Raw genomic sequence first — 27,566 nt, 5'->3', positions numbered from 1 at the left:
CTCCCGCCACAGATTTTCTATGGGGTTGAGGTCTGGAGACTGGCTAGGCCACTCCAGGACTTTCAAATGCTTCTTACGGAGCCACTCCTTTGTTGCCCGGGCGGTGTGTTTTGGATCATTGTCATGTTGGAAGACCCAGCCTCGTTTCATCTTCAAAGTTCTCACCGATGGAAGGAGGTTTTGGCTCAAAATCTCACGATACATGGCCCCATTCATTCTGTCCTTAACACGGATCAGTCGTCCTGTCCCCTTGGCAGAAAAACAGCCCCATAGCAATATGTTTCCACCCCCATGCTTCACAGTAGGTATGGTGTTCTTGGGATGCAACTCAGTATTCTTCTTCCTCCAAACACGACGAGTTGAGTTTATACCAAAAAGTTCTACTTTGGTTTCATCTGACCACATGACATTCTCCCAATCCTCTGCTGTATCATCCATGTGCTCTCTGGCAAACTTCAGACGGGCCTGGACATGCACTGGCTTCAGCAGCGGAACACGTCTGGCACTGCGGGATTTGATTCCCTGCCGTTGTAGTGTGTTACTGATGGTGACCTTTGTTACTTTGGTCCCAGCTCTCTGCAGGTCATTCACCAGGTCCCCCCGTGTGGTTCTGGGATCTTTGCTCACCGTTCTCATGATCATTTTGACCCCACGGGATGAGATCTTGCGTGGAGCCCCAGATCGAGGGAGATTATCAGTGGTCTTGTATGTCTTCCATTTTCTGATGATTGCTCCCACAGTTGATTTTTTCACACCAAGCTGCTTGCCTATTGTAGATTCACTCTTCCCAGTCTGGTGCAGGTCTACAATACTTTTCCTGGTGTCCTCCGAAAGCTCTTTGGTCTTGGCCATGGCGGAGTTTGGAGTCTGACTGTTTGCGGCTGTGGACAGGTGTCTTTTATACAGATGATGAGTTCAAACAGGTGCCATTCATACAGGTAACGAGTGGGGGACAGAAAAGCTTCTTACAGAAGACGTTACAGGTCTGTGAGAGCCAGAGATTTTCCTTGTTTGAGGTGACCAAATACTTATTTTCCACCCTGATTTACCAATAAATTCTTTACAAATCCTACCATGTGGATTCATGGATTTTTTTTTTCACATTCTGTCTCTCACAGTTGAAGTGTACCTCTGGTGCAAATTACTGACCTCTGTCATCATTTTAGGTGGGGGAACTTGCACAATCGGTGGCTGACTAAATACTTTTTTGCCCCACTGTATGTGACCTCAGTTAAAAAAAAAAAAGGTCCTAATGGCTTTAACAACAAAACTTCCTTTGTATTTTAAGAATCATTTAACTCTGTCTAAGTAAAACATTCATTACTTTCCTAAAATGGGTTTATGTATCTTAGAGTGAATTCATAGAGGAAAAAAACAAGAAAAAAAAGAAAATTGCTACCACCACTGTCTAGATGCGCCGATAGAGTGATTTCGACTCCTATGGAAATCATTGTAAAATACTGCCCTAACAACATTGTTAGGTCGGCACATATTTTGACGATGGCTGCTATAACATGAGCCTGAGTTAACTAGATGTGATTAATAAATATGTATTGGACTGTATTTGAATAAAAGCTGACTAATCAACAACCTCCTTCTAAACGTCAGTAAGACAAAGGAGCTGATAGTGGACTTCAGCACTAAGCAGGAGAGGAACTACCAGACCCCCGTCATCAATGAGTGCCCAGTGGAGAGAATGGACAGCTTCAAATACCTCGGAGTTCACATCACGCAGGACCTGTCACATCAACACCATGGTGAAAAAGGCCCGTCAGCGTCTCTACCACCTCAGACGCTTGAGAGACTTCCAACTGCCCTCCAAGGTGCTCAGGAACTTTTACTCGTGCACCATAGAGAGCATCCTGACGGGAAACATCTTAACCTGGTTCGGGAACAGCACCATGCAGGACAGACGAGCTCTACAGAGGGTTGTGCGATCAGCTGAGCGCACCATCCGCTCCGAGCTCCCTGACCTGCACTCAATCTACAGCAGGCGGTGCTGGACCAAGGCCAGGAAGATCGTGAAGGACCTCAGCCATCCCAACAACAGACTGTTCTCTCTGCTGAGGTCAGGAAAGCGATTCCGCTCCCTGAAGACCAACACAGAGAGACTGAGGAGGAGCTTCTTCCCGCAGGCGATACGGTCTCTCAATCACACCACCACACAATACTGACCCACACATACAGTTCTTACACACACACTGGACATTCTGGACATTGTTTTCACTTCATCACTTAAATCACTTTAAGCATATTTGCACTGCACAAGACATAATGTGGATTGCACAACACTGGACATTATATTCTTCATTTCCAGTTAATACTTGTACAGCTGCTGTTATTGTGTATATATTTATTTATATTTCTTCATACATTCTTATATAGTTCTATATTGTGTATTTTGTTGTACAGTTATTTTATTTTCAACTTTAATTAATATATTTTATCTTATTCTTTCCCAGTTTACCCAATTTACCCTTCATTCTAATTTGTGTTGTACAGTTATTTCATTTTTAACCTTAATTTATATTTTATTCCTTCCTAGTTAAATTTACCCTTTTTAATTTTTCATATTTATTTCCTATCTTATTCATAGCCTTTTCCTTTTTTGTTTTCTTTAGGTCACGAGCAGTTGTCCAAGCATTTCACTACATATCGTACTGTGTATGACTGTGTACGTGACAAATAAAATTTGAATTTGAATTTAATCATTGCATTGAGGATGGGATAATGGGCAGGATGTATGGAGACCAGGCAGGTTACTGGCTGTGCAGAGCATCAGGGACACCATAGCTGAAGTGATCAGAGAGTCCAGAGTGACTTTGAAGCCGACGGCTGATACCTCACAGACATTCCAGGCTCTGGTTGCCTAGGTAACCCTCTAATGTAGTTACTACCAGATCATATATCAATTAACAGTTTCCGTCATTTTCACAGGTACTTGCTTCAATCACTCTGCACTTCACGTCCCGCCCACTTTGTGTCACAATTATCTCGCCTGTAGTCGCTTGAAATTGCTGAACGTCATTCACTTTCTATGTTTTCTTGTCATCATGTCATTGTGGATCACTTTCAGTCTACATAAAGCTTCTTTTTCTCAGCTGCTCTCAGATTTTACAATATTGGTGTGTAGCACTGTAGCTGACAGTTGATATTGTTGACTGGTTATTATGAAACAATGTGTAATACATTGCTTTTTTTTTTTTTTTTTTTTTTTTTAGCAATGGCCCAAAACTGGTACTGATATGCTCATGTATTTGTCTGTCCCTGTTGGTTCTCTTACTGACTCAAACTTGCTCACTAGTTAATGTACTTCAGATTTTACTCGGCCTCACAGTGTCTTGTATTTGGGTCTTCTTCTTCACTGTAGCTTTATATTCTAAATGCTTTGTTTCTATTTTTTCTACACCTTTGCTCTGTGTGATGTCAAAGAGAACAGAAGTGTTTAATATGTTCATATCAAGTGGACAGCTGTGACTGTGAGCACAAAAGCCCCACCCACTCAACCAGTCAAAGAAAGTTCAAAAGGACGGGAAACAGAGGTAACATGGCTTGTTTCAAATAACGGATGACCTGAGCATCTGAGTTTAACACATATGTGTATTAGTTTGACCTGGAAATTATGGAAAGCTCTGGTAGAGTCCAAGACTAAAGCTCTAGAGCTGAAATTAAACATAATAGTAAAATTAAGTGTGATTTGCATATTGGTATTAAAACTCCCCCCCTAGACAACCTAGATTTGAAAAACTAAGCTCTCCCTGATTCTTCAGCAACCTGAACATGCAGAACAGAAGGATGCATAAGGTAGGTCTCGCTGATTTAGCGCCAATTATGTAAATTCAGTAAGCACACAGCTCATGTTCATATAAATGTGATTTACCTACGTTCTCTAACAGAGGCAGCTATGGAAAATAACCCTCTTCTGACAAACTGAGGCAACTTCTCACTGTCTGATTGCTAACAATATCGAGAAGCAGGGAAGAAAAAAAACCCCTGAAACAATGGTGTGAGTGGCAGCCCCACAAGACAGCAGCCGTCACAAGAAAATAAATTGAAATTTGAAAATAATATGTCTATTTCACATCGCTGGTGGGAGCAGATTAATTTGCTGCTTTGACAATCTGTTATTTGGAAACAAAAATATGACTTCATTTCTACGCTGGGTAATCACTGTAATCACAAATGTCAGAATGTTTGTGCGCTCCTATGTGTGTGTGTGATGGATTGTGTGAAAGAACAAGGAGGGAGGGAGGATGAACTGTTGGCTAAAGTCACTCTCCCACCCCACAGTGCACCCGCCATGTCTAGGGAAGATGAACAGATACTAATTTGTAAGAGTAGCCCTTCACACCACACCACCAGATCCTCTGCAGCTGGAACAGGTAGCTTTCATCCTGTGGGAGATAACTATTAATGTAACACAGACATGGGCAACAAATAGTAGTCATGCAAAAATTAGTTTTAATATCAAAACAACTCAAGAAATGCTTGGTCTAACATTTCAGGACTTCAGCCTGATTTTCACTGGCACTGCCTGACTGTTGGGACCGACGACCATTTTCTACTCATGTTTAATCGGTTTAGAGTCAGTCATGCATGTAATACACATTTATCATGAATGAACAATGCTGGCCCACCCACTGAACACAGCAGCTTGTCGCCTTACATGCCAAAACATTCATTTAAGTTAACTTAAAAAAATAAATAATAATAATAATAATAACATTAATAATAAAAAGGTCTTTTTTTTCTTTTAAATTCATTGTGAATTATTTGATGTTCTTTCATTGTATCATTTTAATATTCTCAAAACTAACAAAGAGCTAAAGTCTTGAGAGCTTCTGATATGAAGAGATATGTATCCTTGTCTTATGGTGTAGTTTTTTTTCTGTAATCAGAAATTGTTCTATATATTTTCTATGTAAATGTGACTTACAGTGACATCTGATTTTCACAAAAGTTCTATACATAGAGAAAAAAGATGAAGAAAAGAAAAAACAAAAAGACAAAAAGGAAGACCCTTGGTGTGCAAAACAATCTTTAAAGGTCACAGAACTTCACTCATCCAGTCACACAGATTGTGTACAAATAACGGAAGCTGAAGACCCAACAAAGATCACTCACACTCTAGTCTGGGAGGTTACAAGCAAACATAAATAGAATTACAGTAATGGGAAAAAAGAGTTTGTACATTTGTAACACGCTCAAAAATCAATATTTGGTATGATGACCTTTATTCTTCAGCACAGTCTGAACTCTCTTAGGTAGCTTTCTTGTCATTTTTTCCTCAAACAGTCTTTAGGAATAATAATAGGCTTCTTGAAGGACATTCAAAGCTCTTCTTTGGATGGATGCTCTGGCCCATACTGTTTCATTGTGTGTTTTAATTTATGATGTCAACATATTGTTTTTGTAAATTAAGCAAAAATCATGCAAATGCAATCCAATATAAATTTGATTTCATTTTTTTTTTTTTTGTCAGAAGGAAAGATTTGGGAAATTGTGTGGAATGTGCGTACCTCAGTGTGGATTCAGCTGGCTTTTTTTCTTTACAACCTGCCTTTGTGTTGTGCGCTTGGTTCATCTTTTGTGAATCCGTCACTTTTTGCTCACTAATCACTTAACAATGACGTACATCCACAGACTTCCACAATGAAGCAAATAAGTTAAAAAATAATCAAGAGAAGCAGGCAATTATATAATTACGGGTGGGTTCTCTTAATAATAATGATTTTCATTGAGTCCAGGAAATACTTGCAAAATCTAATTAAAAAGGACCCAATTAATATGACATCCCACTTTCTCTTAACAACTTTTACATTTCTCTATAGCAGAAAAGAAAAACTAGTCTTGTCCTCTTCTTCACCTCTCAAGGTTCCACCTTTTTTGTGTGAATAGCAAACATCATTGTAATAGCGTTCAATACTGAGTCAGACTGGTCTACAAAGATACACAATAGTATCTTTATAAAGAGGACCTCTGGATGTTTAATTCTGTCATATTGGGGAAAAAATGCACAAGTTATTTTCTATGAAAACTCACTGTCCGAAGAGTCTTAGAATACAAGAGTATAACAATAATATCAAGAAGAAAGCCACTTCTACATTTTTACAAATTTGCTTTAGCATGGGATTGCAGTGTTGCAGACAAAGAACACCACATAACCACTATTACCTATAAAAGATATGTTTTGGCAGCAGACTAGACTGGTAGAAAACTAAGAATGGAGAAGAAGCCCACAGCTGTGGCTTTGGATGCTGACATTGGTGTAGATTATATAAGCACTCATTTTAAATAAGGTCTTTGCAATGTCTGAAACAAGTTTGGAAGTTGGCCAGAAATTCCTCAATTTTCAAATCAAAAATAAGCATGTGAGGCAGTGAGAGGTGTAGATGAATTTTTGCATTTTACCCCAGCAGATTCACAAAATATGAATTCTACTACACTGTAAACCCAAATAAGTTACCAGAACTCAAAAAAATTGAGGCAATCGATTGCCTCAATTTTTTTGAGTTGATCAACTCAAAAATCAAATTTTTCCAGAACATAAAAGTTTGGATTACATGGTACTTGTATCTTTTGAGAACGGTCAATTCAAATATTTGCAGTTAATATGACTTAAAGTTTTAAGTTTACAAATTCAAAGGAATAAGTTCACAGAACTTATAAAAAATAAGTACACAACCACAACATTTTTATGTTAACAAAACTCAAATGTTTATTAGTTTGTGTTGTCATTATTTTAAGTACATGTTAGTCAAATATGTTGACTACTTGATACTTAAAAACATGTGACACAAAACTTAAAATTTTTTAGGTAATTGATTGCCTCAATTACACTGAGTAGCGGTAACTTAATATGCAAAAGTCATAAACATCTGCCATTGAACAGTATCTTGCCTGCTCCCTTTTAGCACTATGTTGAAATTGAATACATTTTTTAAGAAAAAAAATTAAATAAATTAAAAATAATTAACAAAAACATTTATAAATTAAAATAAGTAGACCAAAAATTGTTTAGTCAGGAAAACTGTCAGAGTAATGAAAAATAATGCCAAATAATAAGAAATAATATCAAAATGTGTTTTTGGCTCTCTGGCTAATATCTGAATAAGGCAACAGGGCAGCAATTTGAGTGAATTACAATGCTATTTGTTTTACATTAACTAGTATCAAACAGTGAAATTTAGGTCATCTTGCGCAGCCCACAATGTTTTAGAAATAGTATTATGAAAAACATTAAAACATACAAAACATTAGTGTTGCTTTGCATTATGTTAATGAGAACAAAGGCACGTTGTATAGTTTGGACCTATTGGCTTAACACCTGTAGAGTAATGCAATAACGTTTTGAGGCATTATTTAGATAAAAGGAGAGAACTTTGAACTAGCCTTTTATAATGCTTCACCCTGCGTCCTCCTTTCAGATGAGTTCCTACATAACCAAGTCATTCTTGAAGGTCTGTAACCTGGGTGACAGTTTACCACTTTCTAGACCAAGTAAAATCTTTTGAGTAAATTCTAAAGTGTTGGTCAGGGCTTTGGGGTAGCTGAGGTAAAGTGCATAGATCAGTCCAAACATTACCAGGAAGGCTTCACCAAATCTGGGGAGACTGACCACGGCATCACTTTCAATGACGACAGAGATTTTCACAGGTTGGTAGTGAACTGGACTTGTCGTGTCATGGTCACTGATGACAGTGAAGAGGGCCACTTCAACACCATCAAGCTCCAACTCATCAGATTCGTCCTGAATTAATGAAAAAGAGATACTAATCACAATCTAACCCAAGAAATACAACAGACGACATATAATTTCTCATTTTACCAACTCCCATTGAGATCCAGTACCTTTTTTACAAGGGAGACCTGAGTCTCACTGTAAGAGGTGAAAAACAGAAGATCCATGTTCTGCACACATAAATCAGCTAATTCACCAGAGAATCAAGTGGTGTGAGATAGACTGAAACTAAGCTAAAGGAAATACACAGGAAAATGTTTTACTAAACATCTTATCACTTTCAACAAAACACCAATTCAGTTCATTCGTAGTGAGGAGACAGAAAAGACCATACATGGAAACGGTATGGGTAGACTAAACAAAGGTAAGTCCAAACAGTGCATCAAAATACATGTTTGTACTTTGATGCACTGTTTATATACACAGTAGTATCTGTTAGATACTTAAGGATACTCACAGTGCAGGTTCTGAAAAATCCAGAGACATCCTCACGCAGGTAGACAGGAAGGGCGTGGAGAACGGTAGTGCGCTTGGTGTGGATATCATCGATTTCCTATTGCCAGATAAAAACAGAATTGTATATACTGGTGAGTTTACTGAACAACAACAACAACAGTCAAATCAGAACATATGTCCACAAATAACCTGTTCACATCTTTAATACAGTCAGACAAATAGCAAACACAAAGTGGAGTAATAGCAAAATTCAAAAAGCTCATTTAAATCATTGAACCTGTCCAATGTTCCAATAGTTCAACCTATGAAATGTGTAACAATCTATTATTACCTGTTCATTGTGAATTCTTAGAATTTCAGCCAGGGCATCTACTGTCTTCCCAGTTTTTGATACCTTCTGTCTGAATAAGGTCATCAGTCGAGGAAGATGGCGGTCAAGTTCAGCGTAGAATGTATTGGGCAGGTTCTGATTTGTAATCCGCTGAAACTCTGCATACAACTACAGCAGAAGGACAATACAGTTCAATTTGAAGAATCTCGCACACCTTTATAAAGCAGCAAAAAGCTGCCACATGAGTATGAATTACAATTTTCAATTTAAAGAGAGCTGATCCATATTACCTCAGACTCCATTTTTAGAGCAGGCCAGAGGTCCAAGAGCTCCTTCACTCCTTCACAACCCTAACCCTGCACATATAGTTTAAAATATAGTGTTTCTAACAAGAAAACGGCTTGAAAGCACTCTCACTGCAGACAGGTATCTCCGCTGTGTAACTGCAGGGACAACGGGCTTGTTTGGACCCAAGTATTCTGAGTCATGAGAGGGGGTTTAAAAATTTAGAGAGATTAAAACACTTTGTTTCATACTAGGCGACCGGGCGCTACCTCTAGAATAAGTAGTATCTAACTTTTTAAACAGCCTGCGACCCTCATTACAACAACTTAATGCTAGCTCTGCAAGTGCAAAGTTTCCTTCGGGGAGAGCAGCAAAGCACATAAAAAACACGGACCCGACATTTCTGCTATTCTTTTCGAGACGCACCCAAAATACAACTAAATATTCGTATTTTAACAATAAACTAATATCAACATTGAAAACTTACTGTAAGTCCAGTGATGCTAGTTGCTGCCGTTAGGTCCAACTTTCTCCAGTCGTCGGTGTTGCCTCTTTGGTGCTGTTCCCGCCCATATACCTTTACTTCTTCTGTGTTTCGTATTAATGCTCATTAGCGCCGCCTTCCGCTTCGGAGGGTGAATCAGAGATTAACTCGGAATAAAAGTTGATTCCTGCAGCTGCTCAATACTTACGGAAAAAATTAAAAATATATATGTACACTGTTAAAAAAAATTCCGTTATAAAACGGAAAAAGTGCTGGTAATTAATTACCAGCACTTTTTCCGTTATTGTACGGGCACTTCCGTAAACCTTAAAACGGATATTTCTGTAGATTTACCCGAGTTTTTCTGTACCATTGACGGACATTTCTGTCAAACCTAAAATGGAAAATTCCGTATTTTCCATAAATTTCGGCGTTATTGCACAGACAATTCCGTAAACCCTATAACAGATATTTCCGTAGATTTACCTGACTTTTTCTTTACCATTTACGGACAGTTCCATCAAACCTAAAATGGAATATTCCGTATTATTTAAGTACTCAATCCATACCATTTACGGACACTTCAGTCATCCTAAAATGTTTAATTCTGTACCATTCTCTATACCGTTTACCATCAATAAAGCACAAATGTAGAATCACAGCAATTATTTATTTCCTTTAACAGCTGCCAGTGCTTTAAAGTGATTTCACTTTTTGTGGTGAATGATTTGCAATATTTACACTACAACCATTAAAACATTCAGAACATCACCTTCACATTCAGAGAAATTTTACATACATAAACCAGCTGTTTTCTCAAAGAAGTACAGCCATGTCCTTTAACAGGGAGATGCCAAATCTAGCAACTTTTTAGCATCCACAGGCTGACAGGCATTAATAACAAATTGATTTGTTAAAGACAATGACAAAATAAGACAATAAAACTGCCAGCATTGCTGTTGCTGTCTCACCTGTCAGTGCAAAATGAGGAGCCCCCTCCAGGAGGATGCAGAAACCTACACCTCCAACTCCACATATCACACCGACAGGCAGAGCTCTGCAACCAGTGGCTGACCTTTCTACAAAAAACAAATAGAACATTAGAAGTATTACATTATACAACTTTTCTATAAAACATCAGTGCAGCAATAACAACCATGACCTTAGAAGGATGACTGTGCAACATGCCATAAAGAGATTTTTAAAACTCTTAAAACAACTTAAAACTAAAAAAAAATTAAAACTTACACCTCCAACTCCACAATGACAGGAAAAGCTTAACTGGAATGACAAATATCGCCCACCTTCCCTCCCCCTTAACATGGGGGATTTGAAACTGCAGCATGTGTGTTGTGGGCATCTAGTTAAAACATCTGAACTCACCTAATACTGTAAAAATCTGTATTTCTACTCCCAAGCCCCATGTTTTTGGATTTGCCTTTGTGTGTGTGTGTGTGTGTGTGTGTGTGTGTGTGTGTGTGTGTGTGTGTGTGTACATTCAGTCCAAAAAGGTATTTTCTGAGCTCTGAGAACAGCTCAAATGGCCCATTCAGATTCCTTCTGCTTGCATTCAAATTCCTTCAGCTGAGAAACCAGCTTGCACACCTGTGGAGGAATGAAGTGCCGTTTCTTCCCCTTCTTCTCTGCCTTGGAGCCTCGCTCAGGATTGACCCCAAAGAAAACTCTGAGGGAAAAAAAAAAACAATAGTGATATGCAGACAAAGTTTGCACATGTAGTGTGGCTTGACAGGAGTGGAGCAGTTCAATAAAATCCTACATTTGTTTTCTTCAATATGCCCCTATGTGTGAACCTCTCTATCATTCTAGTTGACCATCTGTCTAGAACCCAATGTTGTTGTGGTGCTGGTGCCAGTGGCTAAGCTCTCTTCCTTTGTCTTTTCAAGACACATGCATTCACACTGTGCATATACAGAAATGTTTGCAAGGGTGAGAAGTCTGCTTATCACCAACACATGACAGCATGCATCCTCAATGTGTATGCAGGGATATTATAAATGCACAGAACACAGAAGGGGATAGAAAACACAGTTGACATTGTCCTATCAAAAGGTGTAACAGCACATTTGAACACGGACTGTCCTGGGGGTTATTCAAACATGGAGTGGAGAAACTGTGACATTCAGTGCACGTTACACATCAGTACAAGTATTAACATTTGGGCATGAATCCACTATGTAGTATTTTTTAAATTAATATGTTTAGTCTTTCCTTCGGGAGGGGGGGGGGGGGTCGGGGTCCCTGGAACAACATATTTTGAGTTTGGGGTCTGCAGCCAAATAAATTTCAGTTTGTGTGTCTTTGACATGAAAAGGTTTGACCACCACTGACATAACCTGGTCTCAGGTGCTAATGGTTTTAAAGAGATAGCTCAAACGAATTTTGTGTCAACAAACCATTCTGAGAAAAATATGTTTTTGCTCCATTTCCCAACTGGAATCATGTTATGTTTGTTTTGTTATTGATTGACTTAGGACACTATTTAAAGCAAAAAGCATGTTACCTGCCCTTTAAAAAGATATGACACATTTATTCCAACAATAGTCTTCAACAGGGAGCTACAAAATCTCTGAACAAATCCATATTCAGGGGGATCATAAGCCAATAACAGCTGATCTAAAAGCTCACAGCATGTGACGACACATTTTGAGCTTGTACATCTCAGACAAACGGGTTTAGTGTAGATTGACAAAAAGCAGGTCAGGTGCAGAAAGGCACGGCAAAGTCACATTTACAAAGTATTTCCAAACAATGAGTGCTTACCTTTGCATGAATTCGAGAGTAAAAGCCATCTCCGGTGGGTATTGGACGTTGCAGACATAAAACATGGAGAAGACGTAGCTCAAGGCCACAATGGGAGAGGTGATGTGGTCATTGACAAGTAACCCATCAACAGCAATCTTGAATTGCTGGTCACCTTAAACACAGATAAAAACCATGTACCATTTACAAAAAAAAAAAAAATCCTATATTTTAAGGCAAGCAAAACATTTCTTTAATAAATATGACACAACAACAGCTTATAACAACAGCTAACAACAGCTTGCTGGGATACAAAAAAAGATTTAACTACAAACCTCTGATTAGGATGCATGGGGTCACTGGGAGTTCGACTTCAGGATCTGCAGAGATCTGTTTTGGTGACAGACATGATACATGAATTAATGTTTCCAGTACACACAAACCTGCTGGCAAATTGACTATCTGCTAGTGTCTTCATCAGACAGAGGTAGCCATTATGCAAAAACATTAATGTAAATAGTTTATAGATAGAGAGTTTATAGAGAATATCAGCAGCACAATTAGGGGAATCTATACTTCCTACTGTGGTTGGTTACTTGGTTCACCACTGGATGCAAATAATTATCTTGCACACAGTTTAAAATCTACAACATCTACCTCTTTTTTGTGGAAGAGTTTATAAGAGTCTTCCTTGAAGTATTTTGAAATGCCACAGATGAGCTGTATTGGACCTTCGCCCATCTTCATCCCTTTGGAGTCAAGGAAGTCATTGATCCCCTTTTCTTTTTTGGAAAGTTCCTGTTCAAGGTTCAAGGTGTTAATTTTGTACAAGTACATAAGACTAACACTCATTTTCGTTTGGAGCTATGGAGAGAATTTTGAAAAAAATAAAAATAAAAATGAATTATTTCATTTTCATTTGCAACCTGTTCTGTTTTGATCTCAAATGTCCTGCTTTTTTGGTTGTCACTTCCTGATTTTTGGTCTCAAATCTATTCCATTTGATTGTTCATCCAAGTTATTCTATTTGATTGGTTGCCAGTTTATCTTTTTTGGTCTCAACTCTCTTTTTGGTTGCAAATCTTTTTCTGATTGATTAATAAAGACAAAATTCTCTCCATATGGAGCAGCACAGCACAATCATAATAATAACAATAACAACACACCTGTGCCAGCTTGTTTTGTACAGAGAAGCCAAGGAGTTTAGATGCATGATCAAACAGGTGAGGAACTTCAAACAGGAACGGCCACTCGTCCTTTACAACGGCAATAGTGGTATCATCATCGTTGAGGATTTCACGCTGAATGGGATATGTTTCAGTCATCAATTTTCGAACAGATGACTCCTAAAGATATGAGGCAGTTAGACAAACAGTCGAACAGTTAGTCAAACTAACCAATTAAAATAATAAAACAGGGTATCAATTTCAATTGACTATGGGCATAGTGATCTACAGACGATCTACAATTTCACAATGTGTCCTAAATTGTACTTGGACCCAGACCTTATCGCATTACTCCTGCTATATACTATTGCTGTGTGAATGGTTGTATGTCTAGATGGTGGACTGTAGGAACCGAATTGCCACACATCCATACAGATCTGAATTCCTGGGCCTTTTCTTTGTTGAATTTTCACCCCCTGCTTGCCTCTTCAGTGAGCTTTGTGGCCTCTTCATATTTTCAATTCTGTGTTCCAGCTGACGAAAGAGAGTTTCAGAACCATCTTTTGCAAAAGGTTTGTTTCCAAACGGCTCTGTCAGCTTGAAGGAGGCAGGATATTGTCCTACAATCATACTGGCGAGTTCCCTCAGCTTTTGTCTACCAGGTCTTCCTGGGTGTTTATGGAGGTAATCTTCAGCGACGATCCGAACCATCTCTCGTCTGTCTTTCCCCATTATGTACTTTTTTTCACGCAACTCATCCATGACTTTTGAGGGAAATTTGTGCCATGGTACAGAATATGCGTCTTGGGATGGGGAGTCGGCTGTCTCAGGTGGTGTTGAGGGCAGCTGAAACCTCTGTGGTTCAGGTGTTGATGAGGGGCCAGGCCGGGTGAACTGCGGTGGAGTTTGTGAATCTATGGATGACATGACAAACATCTCCATAAATTAAACACATCACAATTGTTGCAAATCAATTAATACATTGGTCCTCAATGTCCAGTTTGGGTCAACCAGGAATACAAATGGACCTAATTATGAAAACCAATTATAGAGTAATTATTGCCATGTACAGCTGATGGCAACTTTTTTTTTGCATTTTTGGAATAAACCTTTGTAGTTTCAGAAAACTTGCATTAAAACAGAGGGGCAAAAACTCACCTGCTTCCAATGCTTTGACAGCTCTGACGAATCTTTTGCACTGAATGAATGGCAGAGTGTCTTTAATGTCCTCCGGGTCCACAAGGCTCAGGTCATCTACAGAGAGAACTCCTAATTCCTCCAGTTTAGCCATGAGTGTATCCATCTGATCGCTACTGAGCGATGGCATTGCTTTCTTGACATAGTTTTTCACAAGTTCCATGTTGGTGTGTGTTTAAGAGGAATGAGCCACCGAGTACCTCTCTGGTAAGAATAAAGTGGATGATAATCATCAAGTTTGTTCAAATCATGGCAACTGAACAGGTCAGAAGCATTTTCATCAAGTTCATAGAGTCCAAGATCAGGTATCCAGCTGGCAGTTTTCCCTCAAAGCAAAAGTAGGACAGTAGTTTCATTTTTTACAAAAATGCTTGCTATTTGTCCTAACTGCAGTAGTCCTTTTGCGTAGCTCAGTAAGACCAGCATTCCATTTGCATATGTAGTGCCTTTAACCTGCACACTCTCTGTGACAACTGAGTTACTTGAGTTCAAATCAAATTCTCCAACCACTGTCTTTATGTTCTGGTCATAGAGCTCTGGATAGAACCGTGTTGAGTCTGAGACATGAACCTGGGAACGAAACAAGGTACCACAAGACTGATAAGCCTGAAGCAACTGGTGCCGTTCAGCCAGAGACTTGGTTACGTTTATGAAGTTCTTACTTGCCCTAATGCACCTTTTAAAATAATAATGTAATGCCTTGTGCATAGGGCTCTGCTCGTATATACTATTCCCAAGAGATGTTACAGTCTCCCTTGGAACACTATACTGCCCCAGTTCACAGGCTAGTGCATCCACAGTATATTCCTGTTGAATATCACTTATAGTTCTCATTTCATTTGCTATTTCTGTTATTGTGGAGGCTGGAACCAAATATTTTGCCTGTAAACCCAAGTAAAACTGAGCAAGACTCTCTGTGAAGTTGTCTTTCACTTGATCACTGCAGAAATTATCACTTTGTTCTGCATCAATGTTAAAACTTTCAGGTTCTTCAGGTTCTACATGTGATCCTTCACCTTGGAAAGACCGTTCTGTTAGTTCACATATATGAACTGGGGCTATCTTGGTAACATCCCACCCTTTATGGTATCTGGAAATATGCGTTAGGGATGACTTTACATTGAATGTCTTAGAACATCCATCAAAGGGACACGTTACAGTCAAACCCTCATCTATGTGACCACTCAAATGACACTTTAAAGTTTTAAGATCATCATATTCACTGCTGCAAAAATTAAACAAGCACCTTAACTGTACAGACACATTACGGTTCCATGTTTGTGTGCTCCTTCTGTCTACATGAGCTCGTGACATATGCACAGCAAGGCTACTGTATGTGTTAAACTTCCTTCTGCAATCCCTATGGCCACATAAAAAAGATACATTATTATTATTTCTGTGTGTTCGGCAGTGTTTCAAGTAATCAGTCGAAGACCGAGCGTTAAAGCCACAAATGTTACAAGTCAACATTTTTAAGAGATTGAATTTGCCAATTGACGGATAGCCAGAATCAGAACAGAATCAATATGAAAACAATAAATTTATATCAGCACAGTGAAGCATATTCACTTTTCAGGTACCTTCAAATAAGTAATCTGCGTTGGGCTGCATGGGCCACTCTCTTTGGGCTGCAATGTTTTCTGCAATGAAATCTGATTCTACTTAACTATCACCCCTTTTAATTATTACCATGTTCAGTTGCATGCTAACGTAACACAGCGAGCTATAACAATACACACATGTGGCTAATTTACACACACACACACACACACACACACACAAGCGCGCGCATCCAACTTATGGGCTAACGTTAACTTTAGTTGGGCAAACCACGCTTCAAAATAACGCAAAACCCACACATTCAAATGTTACCATGAAACACACACGGCTACCAACTGACTATCGAGACCAAATTTCATGTAAGAGGGAGGGAAAAAATGGTTTTTGATGTACTTACGAAGCGCAGGCGGCTGGCTAATGCTAACGCAGCTAGCAGCAAACGTCCACTCACATACACACCACTACCAACTGCCTATTGAGACCATTTAATGTACGAGGGGGAACAAGGTGGCACTCCATTCTCATTCTCATTCCACACAACCAACCTGTTTCCAACTTTCCTTGTGACTTGCAGAAATTTAGGTAGGCACTGACCGCACTGAAAGTAATGGCGTCGGAATATTCTGGCTGGGGGAGAAAATTCTGCCTTGCGCAACAGCAAACTTTCCGTATTTCGCAAAACGGAGCGAATCCGTAGCAAATCCACGGTAAAGGGACCCCTAAATTTACGGATTTTTTTAACAGTGTAGGATACATTGATAAAACAATGAATATTAAAATAAATACATTTTGTCTTCCACTAATGCATTTAAGACAATTTGATTTTACTTATTTGGTGAAACACTTTGAGATTTTATTGTATTTTAGCATGTGCTACATAAATTAAGTTTATTATTAAATCCTACCTACTTGAAACAACAAAAATAACAGGACTTTACCATTCTTATATGTCCTAACTTAACTGTGTTACGTTGTGCTTAAGTTATGATTTTAAGTGATGCTTACTTAATATAGAAATAGTTCAATTCAATCAAATATTATTAGTTTCATTTACTCAAAAAGAAGAACATGTTACACGAACTTGACCAGAACGGGAAACAAAACAAACAACAGAAAACACAGGAGCACATGACCATAGTCCAAATAAAGTTCAGGGGGCCGACCCAGAGCCCACAGGCACAAGAGTTCACGGGTCACACGGTCGGGGGGCCGACCAGGCGGGTGGCACAGGTGACAGAGCTGGTCCGGAGGCCGGCCGCGCGGAAGGCAGCGGCGGCGGCGGCGAAGGAGACGACGGAGCAGTTCAGGAGGCCGGCCGCGCGGAAGGCAGCGGCGGCGCATCAGTGTCAGGCGCACTGGCTGAGGCCCGGTGGACACAGGACCAGACGAGGCTGAAGACTCTGATGAGGCCGGACCAGACGAGGCTGAAGACTCTGATGAGGCCGGACCAGACGAAGCTGAAGACTCTGATGAGGCCGGACCAGACGAGGCTGAAGCACAGGCTGGAGCTGCAGCAGACGAAGCACAGGCTGGAGCTGCAGCAGACGAAGCACAGGCTGGAGCTGCAGCAGACGTGGACGAGGCTGCCGGTGGAGCAGCTGGTGGCTGAACGGGCCCCTCGGACCCTCCAGCGGAGACAGGAGGCTGAACGGGCCCCTCGGACCCTCCAGCGGATGAGGTAGATGGCGGCGTGGGAGCCGCGGAGTCCTGGATGAGCTCATCCGAGCTCCCAGCAGGAGCTGATGCAGAGCCAGGGAGATTTGGGACCCCTGGCTGAATGTTAAGCTGACCAGCGGACCATACTGCTACCGGGGACTGGGCTACAGGAGCTACTGGGGCCTGCGCTACAGGCGGCACCGGAGCTACTGGGGCCTGCGCTACAGGCGGCACCGGAGCTACTGGGGCCTGCGCTACAGGCGGCACCGGAGCTACTGGAGACTGAACTGGGGGTGACACTGGAGACTGAACTGAGGGTGGCTGCGAGGGAGCTAACTGAACTGAGGGTGGCTGCGAGGGAGCTAACTGAACTGAGGGTGGCTGCGAGGGAGCTAACTGAACTGAGGGCGGCTGCGAGGGAGCTAAATGAACTGACCTGGGAGGAGAAACACGAGCAGGAAAAGGAGCAGGCTCAGAAAAAACTGTCCGAGAAATGGCAGGCTCAGGGTCGACAAAAATGGCTCTATCAAAAATGAACCCGCCGTCCACTTCATGTTTTGTGGTTTTAGCATTGTCCGGTTTATGGCGGCGGGCGCGCCGCCTCCTTCGAGCAGAGGAAGCTGGCGCGATGGGCGCTGATGGCGCCAACACAGAGGGTGACGTAGTGGTGAGTTCCCCGTCGTCCGCCCCCATCCTTGCCAGAAATGAGGCAGGCGAAAAATAGCCTAAGCGGATCGGAGACGGCGAGCGGCTGGTAGGCTGTGCAGCAGGTGAGAGGTCCTCCTCCGGGATGAGCCAGGGTTTCCACCGGAGCTCGTCCTCCCGATAAGCCCGTAACACCTGCTGCCGCTCTTCCTCGCCAAAGTCTATGGCTTCCGTTGTCTCCGTGCGCCACGCCGTGCGGCCAGACCGCGGTGAAGACGCGGAAGCCGGCGGGTTGCGGGCGGAAGGTGTGTCAGTGGCGAGCCTCACCGTTCCAACTCTGACCGCTACTGGCTCATGAGACAGCGGCGATGACACCCGTTCACGGGACGGAGGTGTGGGTGCTGAGGCGGCATTCAGGACCCTCTGGGCCAGTGCACGGGCACGAAGCTCCTCCTTAAGGGGGCCCAGGGAGTCAAACGCCTCGACGAGGTGGGGGAGCTGTCGCAACCGTGGCTCCCGCAACAAAACGGCGTCCACGGCCGCCAATCCTGTGGAAACCACACTTGGATCCGCGCATCCGATGATGCGATCCATAATGCGGCAGAGCCGGTTCAGCTCCTCCCCTACCTCCTCTGAAATGTCCGCTGAGTCCGACATGGTCGCGTCGTCCTGGAGGTCCGCGGAGGGGTTGTGAACTGCTGGGTCCATATCGTGGTCGCGTTCTTCTGTCATGATTTGCTGTGTGGCAGGCAGGATGAGGACCCAATCGCAAAACTCACACACACGGGGATGAACTCAAAAAACACAGCTTTATTGCTGGCCACGAGAAACAATACAAAACTAAACTGGGAAAAACTAACATAAAGCTCACCAAGGAACACAGGGGAATCACACACAGCATGAGGGAGAACGCGACGCCGAACAGAGGGAGACGCAGACAGAAATACACAGAGGGTTAACGAGGAAAGTGGGAACACACGGGGAACACAGGTGACACTGATAATCATAACGAGACAGGGCGGGGTGAACTGAACATGACATGTACGGGCGTGAGAGTCACAAAGTAAACAGGAAGTGCACAGAGGTTCAGACAGGAGGAGAGAGAGCACGGGGAAAACACAGACATAACGGGCTGGGGAAACATGAAACAACCACGAAGGGAGACGAGGGCTCATAGATACATAGAGGGCACACAGGGGGAAGAGAGAGCACGGGGAGAACTTAGACATAATGGGCAGGGGAAACATGGAATAAAACATAAGGAGAGACGAGGGCTCACAGATACACAGAGGGGCACACAGGGGGTAAAAGCCATGAAGGGAAAACACTTAGGGAACAACACAACAGGGCAACTCAGAAAACATGGCCTAAGCAAGGAACAAAATACAAAAATACAAGGAACTAAGAATACTGGGCCCACATGGCCCAGGACCATGACATACAGTGTAGCCAGCATCAAGGGCCAGTCAGTGCAATACATTTTATTTTGTACAATGATATCTTGGAGCATCAGTGATGGCACAATATAACTGTCACAATCTAGTAGCAGGAACTCAAGCGCAGAGCGGTAGGCGTCTCCAAAAACAGTTTATTTACAGCAACAGTGCACGATATATACTGTGAAGGGGAATCCAAACTCCAGGGAATCACAGGGAAGCTCTCTCACACTCGCTCACGTCTTCTTGCCCAAACTCACACATGTTCACACGACTGAGGGGTCACAGGTACGGGGAGGAAAGTCTGTCGCAGAAGAGAGGGAAGTCACACACAAATCACGAATCACAGGTTCACAAGAGCTGGGAGAAACACTAACGTGTAGTACAATCATCCAGCGACGAGAGGATCTGTCTTCCAGCATCAAATAGTGCTCCTGGGTGATGACCGCTGATTGTTGACAGGTGTATGGGGCCAAGGGCGGGATCCCACAGTGAGCTCAGCAATAATGTTGTGATTAACTTAACTTGTCATGTCATTAAAGAGAAATCTGAAAGCAAGCATTTGGGCCATGTGCCAATGCAGGGATTGCAGCATTGACTTTGTCATGTGGGAGCAGGCAAACCTAAAGAGCTTGAAATTTGCAGGTTTCTGTTGTTGAAGGCCCCGCTGACCTGACAAAGTACCTTTTCCCATCCTGTCATAGGCAGGTCGTTAATGGAGATAACTGAGACAAATTATGTTTCTAGACAAAAAAATGCATAATAGCCAGCATGAAGCTTGTTATTATGGATTATATAATGAATGAGAAAAACACGTCTGCCCTCATAAGTCCATATAACAATACATTTGTAAGGGTGCATAAACATGTATGTATAGGTGTAACACATTCTATTACAGGTGTCATGGATCCAAACCATGTTTTAAATGTTTGCTATTAGCAATAATTGAGACAGCGTGCACAGATTAACAGACATTAAAATCTTTTTGTTTATAATTCCACTGATTTTAATAAGATCCCGAACTCCACGAGGCAAATCGAACCATGACAGAGCCTCGACTGTGTTTATAGATGGTAGTAGACACTTACTGTTGTACCTTTCTCCTGATGTCCTCCATACATACATGATTAGAATCAAAATTTTCAAATCTAGAATCAGCACTCTGTTGCTGCTGATGTCAGGGTTGAAGATTGAGTGGACTCAGGCGCGGAGCTCAGAATAAAGGCAGTGTGTTTATATACAGTCAATCAAGGTTGACAACAGTTAGAATGTGCAATGATTGATTGATTGATTGATTGATTGGTTGATTGATTGATTGATTGATTGATTGATAATACTCTATTCATCCCGAGGGAAATTGGGTTAAGGCTGCCAGCCGTGCCAGCGCCATCTTACCCTTCCGACCATACATACATTACACAAAAACATCACATGGGGAAGACAGGTCAGAGAGGTATAACAATGGAAAATGCACCACATGAGGAAAGATAAGGAGAAAAAAAATAACTCCCCCCAGACTGAGCTCCAACAGGGAGAAAAAAAAAACACCTCTGCACATAGCACATGAAAAAACTCTTAATACACCAAAGAAACACATGACAAGCAACAGGGGTGGATAAAGGGTGCAGCATCGGAAGGGAATAAGCATCGAAGGCTTTTGGAAAGGGAAGGGGGGATGAGTGTGTGCATATCATTGTATATGATTGTGTGTGCGTGTCCAGAGTTCAGCTGAGACAGTCTCCTTCGCCCTGCTAGGCTAAGTAAACAGTCTTCCAGCCAACCCAGGTTGCCTTGCATGGAATGGGAAGGAACAGACTAAACACAGTCGTTATCAGGGTGTTGTTGTTCAGCTCCAGCCTTGAGACTGCAGCTGGCGCCAAAGGGGGTATCCGCATGAAGTGATGGTGCTTTTTACTTTAGTGCGAACAGCTCATATGAATTTCAAAGCAGTTCTACAGTCCAACACTGGTCTCTCAATCTCCCGTTGGAGAGCCGCGAGCTTCGGCATACTTGCGTTCTGTGATGTTGTCATTTCTTGTGCTCAAGGAGCCGATTTATGAGAACTCATGGCAGTGTGCCTCCCAGAGATGTCATCCAATTTGCGCCCAGAGATGTTATTCCGACCTAGCCCTTCCGAGATGTATCCAGTCTGCAGTCAGAGATCTTATTCTGAGTATTCACAGCAGCCGTAGCCTCTCCAAGATCTTATCCGTGCTGACTCAATGAGCCCATTTTGAGAAACTCACGCCTCTCCCATCAATAATGATATTAGGTGCGTCCTCCTGTGCTCAGACTGTGCATGGTAGTGAGTGCCCGTCTCTCCTCCGAGTGCTTCCTTGTGCTAGTGAATCCTCCGTCCCAGTTCCTAGTTGCACACAGACAATAGCAAGGATTAATACATTGAGCAGTGAACACTGAGCGAACGCAAGCGGCAAGTAACACTGCAGGCTTAGTGCAATACTCCAGCGCTGTCTGTCGCTCAGCCACACCATTAAATAGCCTTGCCCAAGATGGTGGATGATAGGCAGCAGCTGGTGAAGAATTGATTGCAGGTGAGGCATCTCAGGGCAACTGCACTTCTGGGTCGGAGGTCCCTTGTTGCTAGGCAACCTCCGTAAACACCGCAGCGGAGCTGGAGGGAAAAACAGAGCGAGAGAGGAAACACACACACACACACACACATATACACACAGGCAGGTCGACTGGTCGGGGCACCGTCCGACCCTGACAACTGATCTTTCTGTGCAGTTCTTGTCTACTTTGACATACCATCATTGAGAGTATTTCATCAAGCAGTCGATAGCTCGACTAAAGGGCCAGATGCATCTTACAGATCCTGTGTCAGCTCTTTACTGAATTTTCTTTTCTATGTCTTCAGTACTTTCAGATACTGTTCATGTCTTTTGGTCCCTAGTTTCCTCAATTATTTTAAAGGCTGCACACTCTGTCATGATTGGCAACTTTTCACTGAATGACTCAACAAAACCATTTTATGCCTGTAAAACGGTGTTGTCTTTGGCATTTTTCCTAACTCGTCAAAAGAACTTGGAAATGGAAACAACTTTGTTTTTGTTACGTTAACAAAGTACTGAAGATACTTTAAAAGTCATTCCTGCTAAATTCATTACTTGTGTTGGGTGCCTTTTTAGAATGCTGTAATGATTTATTGATCAATGTTATGTGGCTTAACAAACAAAGAAAAGAAAAGAAAAACATACAAACAAAACCTGGAGAACAATTGTTCTATTGTTCTTTAACCCTTTAAGACCTACCATAGAACCAAATTCCGCCAGAGCTGATATTATATTTTTACATGCCGTGGAGCCATTTTTGGGAGCATTTCAAGTTGCTATACATCAATACAACCATTGCAGCCTAAATTTTAATAATATGTCTGCATTAAGTGCATAGTCATTACATAAATTGCAAAAAAAGTGCAATAAACTACAAAAAAATTGAAAATCGTTTTTGTTTTTTTAACCTATATTTCTAGTTAGAGAAATTTAAGAGGCTTATCCCTCAAAACTGTAAATACAAAAAAGTTGCACAAAATAGTTTCCCACCACAGGGAATTTATTTTGAGTGCCTTCATAGTTTTATTTTTGAAATACACCAATTTCTATACACTGCAGGAAAAACGAAAATAAATATTATAGTGCAAATTTGCAAAAAAAACAGCATATGCATTTAAATAAACTATTTCCAGCAGTGCAATATGAGTCCTAAGCATCTCAGAAACGACACAGAAAGTCATAAAGTCAAATATAACTTTATTATTTTTTTTGCACTAACTTGTCTTGTAGCACCTTGGTTCCTGGAGGAACGTTGTTTCGCCTCACTGTGTATTTTTAAACTGTATATGGTTGAAGTGACAATAAAGTTGAACTTGAACTTGAACTTGAACTTGAAAAACACCAGTATAGGCTCATGAGGCCTTGATGGTAAAAAACTACATTTCCGCAAAATGACGTCACTTCCGGTTTCGGGCAGGTCATGGCGGACATGTGATAGTTCGCGCTGATGGATGTAGGAATGTTACAAACAGCTGATCGGATCGGCAAAGCCTGTTTCTGGAATATTATGTTTTTGTTGCTGCAAGTGCTTTTTATGCAGTTTTTCCAAAGCTTTATGTGGAAGGAAACTGTGACTTAGGACAAGCTGATGGCATAAGATGTAAGTACAACTCCTCCGGTTTCATATGCAAAAATAATTATTGTGCTAGCTCACGTGGTTGCAGTGCTACCGGGATTTAAAAATAGTTACGCAAAACGGAGCATGCCTGCTCTGACCGGTTTTAAAGGGTTAAGCAAAAATTATGAGAAAGTCTGGGTTCCTGGAGGCAAAATAAAAAGTGGTTGCTCAAGACTTTTACACAGTATGTCTATGTGTGACACTTGGTTCCAGTAGCATCATGGTTTGGGGCTATTTTGCTGCTTCTGGTCAGTGAGGAAACTAATTCTAACTTACAGCAGAAAATTGTGAAAAAAACATCAAAAACATCTGTCTGTGAACTGAATCTCAATGCTCTGCGAAAGAGTGACTGAAGAATTAAAGATGTTGTTTTCAAATTGCAAAGCCAAAGTCATGACCTTAGACCCAATAGAAATGTTTTGGAAGGGCTTGGAGTGAGCAGTTAATGTGAGAAAAACCAAGAACATCCCAAAAGCACAGGAATTTCAACAAGCCAATGTGCTGGATGGATCAATAGTGAAATCTTTAGTTGTTGTTATTGCTGAAAGCTGAAAATACTGAAAGCAATTCCGTTCACATGGTTTTTCCTCTCCCAGGTTACAGTACATGTCCATCAGATCATCAGTAAATAAATGACAAAGTGTATTTTTTTTCATTTTGTTGTTCTCTCATTCTACTTTTAGAGCTTGTGTAAGAAATCATTTTTAGGTAACATAAAGAAATATACAGGATTCACAGTCGTCGTCCCCCGCCGCCATGCAACTCTATGGCTTGTGCATTTGTGTACCCAAGTCATTGTATTCTGCAGTTATTTGTCAGCAATACTGGATTCAAATCAGTCTCCACTCAAGGCAAAACTGTATTCCCAGAGGGGAAAAAACGTTAAAATGAGAGGAAAATCTCTAACAAGCAGTTAAATCTAACTGGTTTTGCATGATGGATTGACTAATGGAAGATGGAAGGCTCATTAACACATTAAGTCCAAACATCTTCCAGTCGTCGACACAAGCGACGGCGGAATAAAAAGTTAACACATGGTGTAAATCATGAACATATGGAGAGGAAGAGAATCAGTAGGAATGAGTGGAAGTGGTTGTATGTAAGCTGCAGTGCACTTTCCCTCCCATTTTCCCTTCCCACTGATAGATTCAATAATAACTTGATATACCTAAATTGTAAGTCCCATAGTTCATATTCATGCTCTCTGTCTGTCATAGCCATGAATACATGTATATTTCATTTAAATAATTTAGTTTTGGTTAAAAAGAAGTGTTTCATTCATTTTCTTTAGAGATAAATTTGAAAGTATAAGCATTGCCACGGGATGAAGGTAAAAGTTGTGTGCCTCATGTTTGTGCGACGTCATGCTATGCTTGTTTATGGACAAATAAATGAGGCAGGCTCTGAAGCTGGGGGGCAGAGCCCAGGCTTGTCAATCATTCATGAGCGTGCTGCTCTCGACTTGCCACATGTTGGAAATGTATCTGAACTTAAACATGAATTATGAATAAATATGAAAGTTGGGCCTTTAATTTCCACACAGAGATGGTTTTTTTTGTTTGTTTGTTTGTTTTTTCAAAGAGGTGTTTCCTGTTTTCATATTGCCAAAAATGTCTGTCCTGTGGTCCGTGTCCTGCATATGAAACAGATAGTGACAGTGTGAAAATGACTCACTGTTTTTTTTCTGATGAAAGGTTTACATCCTGGGTTATGACCTGAGACTATTTTTAGTGGTGTGCAGACTTTGATTCTACTTTACTCTATTATACCTCCCATCCATTTTCTGACAGGTTTCATATTACAAGAAAACAAGATTTTTTTTCCCTCAGAAAGATATTCTTTTTTTTTTTCATCTATAAATCAAAGAACCCATCCATAGAGTGGCTATCTTTGTAGTGATGTTTTCTGGATTTGTCAGCATCCCTATTATGTTACCAGTGTTATTAAATCTTGTGCTCTAGTCTGGAGCTGTAATAGCTTCCTGATATCAAGCTGTGAGTTGCTCGCTTTTTGAAACACATGAGGTGGCTTAAGCCCTTTCATGTCAGTAATTATAGGATGAATAATTATAAAATATTTGGAATTGCTGTGGCATGGTAAAATTAAAGTAAAATGGCTGAAAGTATGTGTGGACAAAAGGAGAATTATTATGAACAACTGAGACCTTTCAAAAGAACTTTGATGTTGGAACAACAGCCCACGACCACTCTTTTCTTCATTGGTAATTGATATGAACTGTAATTGCAATCAAATAGTTCCTATATTTGAAGGTGGTGCACCTTTCCCAGAATACAAATTGGTTAATGTTAATTTCTATATTCATATGAAAAGAAAATTGCAGATGAAACACAGTTTCATACTTAAATGAAGATTGTGTTTCTATAATGTTTTAGTGACCAAAGTGGTGTCACTTAAGATGTCCTTATATTTTGTTGTGATATTGAACAATACAATTTTTTTTCCTATATTTATCAATCTTGCAGTCCTATAATTTTGTTTTTTAATAGAAACTTGTGATATATGTATACATAAATATACATTCACTGACCACTTTGTTAGGTGAACCTGTTTGTTAATGCAATCAAATAATCTAACATGGCAACATGACCAAGACAACTTGCTAAAGTTCAGCATCAAAAAGGGGAAGGAAGGCGATTCAAGTCAGTTTGAATGTGACTGTTTGTTGGTGCCAGATGTGTTGGTGTGGGATTTTCACACACAATCATGGGGTTTAGAGAGAATGGTTTGAAAAAATTCACATATCTATAATATCCATAAAAATACCTTTTTGATGCCAGAGGTCATAGAATGAGCATTTACTGCTTTGAGCTAATAGTCAATTATCAAGTCACCCCTTTGCTCCATCCAAGGGCCGGCCAGAGAGGCTAGCTACCAGGCCACACCAGTCTCCACCTCCAGCCAGAGAGGCTAGCTGCCAGGCCACTCCAGGCTCCACCACTAGCTAACGAGGCTACCTGCTAGGCCACGCCGGTCTCCACTATCAGCCACAGAGGGTAGCTTCCAGGCCACGCCAAGCTCCACAATCAGCTAAGGAGGCTAGCTGCCAGGCCATGCCGGGTACCAACACTAGCCAGCTAGGCTAGCTGCCAGGCCACACCGGGCTCCACCACCAGCCAGAGAGGCTAGCTGCCAGGCCACGCCTGACACCAGCACCAGCCAGCGAGGATAATCGCCTGGCTCTACTGAGCTCAACCACCAACCAACAAAGCTCATAGGCAGGCCGAGCCTCACTCCACCAACAGCCAGTGAGGTTAACTGCCAGGACAGGCCTGGCTTCGGCAACCCTCGAGGGTGCTCGCAACCAACGGGCCTTAGCACCGACAAGATGCCGCCTAAGAAGAGCAACGTCAACGAGGAGGAACTGGAGGACATAAAGAAATTCCTAAACTTTATGTCAGAAGAAATAACAACCATTGCAAAACAACAAAAACTGATACTTAATTTAATGGAAGATATTAAAGAACTAAGTAGGCAGAGCGAGGAAAAGGACAGGAAGATCGCTATGCTGGAAGGATGGGTGTCAGATATGGAACAATATTCGAGAGTAAATGATGTGATAGTGACGGGACTGGAAACCAAGCATCAGACATATGCACGGGTAGCAGTGTCAGAGAGAGGGGAGCCACCTGAGCAAGAG

General features: G+C 41.4%; 2 protein-coding genes and 1 long non-coding RNA gene across 4 annotated transcripts; all 3 read right to left on the bottom strand.

Moving 5' to 3' along the window:
- Positions 1–8,598: 8,598 nt before the first annotated feature.
- On the bottom strand, positions 8,599–9,380 carry LOC308394276. Its single transcript, XR_013971155.1, has 3 exons — positions 9,301–9,380; positions 8,819–8,884; positions 8,599–8,696 (listed from the first exon to the last, which is right to left on the bottom strand). It is a non-coding gene; the product is annotated as an uncharacterized lncRNA (long non-coding RNA).
- Positions 9,381–9,948: 568 nt separating this feature from the next.
- LOC308394232 (uncharacterized protein) lies at positions 9,949–16,396 on the bottom strand. The gene is made up of 7 exons (XM_080878471.1): positions 16,378–16,396; positions 16,001–16,060; positions 13,224–13,403; positions 12,715–12,855; positions 12,393–12,447; positions 12,079–12,232; positions 9,949–10,981 (listed from the first exon to the last, which is right to left on the bottom strand). Exons 3-7 carry the CDS (start codon positions 13,380–13,382, stop codon positions 10,834–10,836), a joined length of 657 nt encoding a protein of 218 aa, XP_080734597.1. The 5' UTR covers positions 13,383–13,403; positions 16,001–16,060; positions 16,378–16,396; the 3' UTR covers positions 9,949–10,833.
- On the bottom strand, positions 13,567–16,683 carry LOC308394231 (uncharacterized protein). 2 transcript variants are annotated; one of them, XM_080878470.1, is made up of 3 exons: positions 16,526–16,683; positions 14,382–14,624; positions 13,567–14,137 (listed from the first exon to the last, which is right to left on the bottom strand). In XM_080878470.1, exons 2-3 carry the CDS (start codon positions 14,581–14,583, stop codon positions 13,614–13,616), a joined length of 726 nt encoding a protein of 241 aa, XP_080734596.1. In that variant the 5' UTR covers positions 14,584–14,624; positions 16,526–16,683; the 3' UTR covers positions 13,567–13,613. The 2 variants fall into 2 exon arrangements, with proteins under 2 accessions (XP_080734596.1, XP_080734595.1); XM_080878469.1 differs by having other exon boundaries at positions 14,382–14,990; positions 16,526–16,681.
- Between the last annotated feature and the right edge of the window lie 10,883 nt (positions 16,684–27,566).

The sequence above is a fragment of the Rhamphochromis sp. 'chilingali' genome, assembly GCF_963969265.1.
Source record: "Rhamphochromis sp. 'chilingali' genome assembly, chromosome: 3".
Lineage (NCBI taxonomy): Eukaryota > Metazoa > Chordata > Actinopteri > Cichliformes > Cichlidae > Rhamphochromis > Rhamphochromis sp. 'chilingali'.
The sequence above is the reverse complement of the archived record's forward strand: the minus strand, read 5'-3'. Positions and strand labels throughout refer to the sequence as shown.

Bases quoted from the DNA above. Each gene is read 5' to 3' on its own strand.
- LOC308394232 (XM_080878471.1), bottom strand. From the start codon at position 13,382: ATGACTGAAACATATCCCATTCAGCGTGAAATCCTCAACGATGATGAT. The intron at 12,448-12,714 runs GTAGATGTTGTA...TCACCAAAACAG, and splicing joins AACTCTTCCACAAAAAAGAG to ATCTCTGCAGATCCTGAAGT. The intron at 10,982-12,078 runs GTAAGCACTCAT...TTTTTCCCTCAG, and splicing joins ACTCTCGAATTCATGCAAAG to AGTTTTCTTTGGGGTCAATC.
- LOC308394231 (XM_080878470.1), bottom strand. From the start codon at position 14,583: ATGGAACTTGTGAAAAACTATGTCAAGAAAGCAATGCCATCGCTCAGT. The intron at 14,138-14,381 runs GTGAGTTTTTGC...TGTCATCCATAG, and splicing joins TGTCAAAGCATTGGAAGCAG to ATTCACAAACTCCACCGCAG.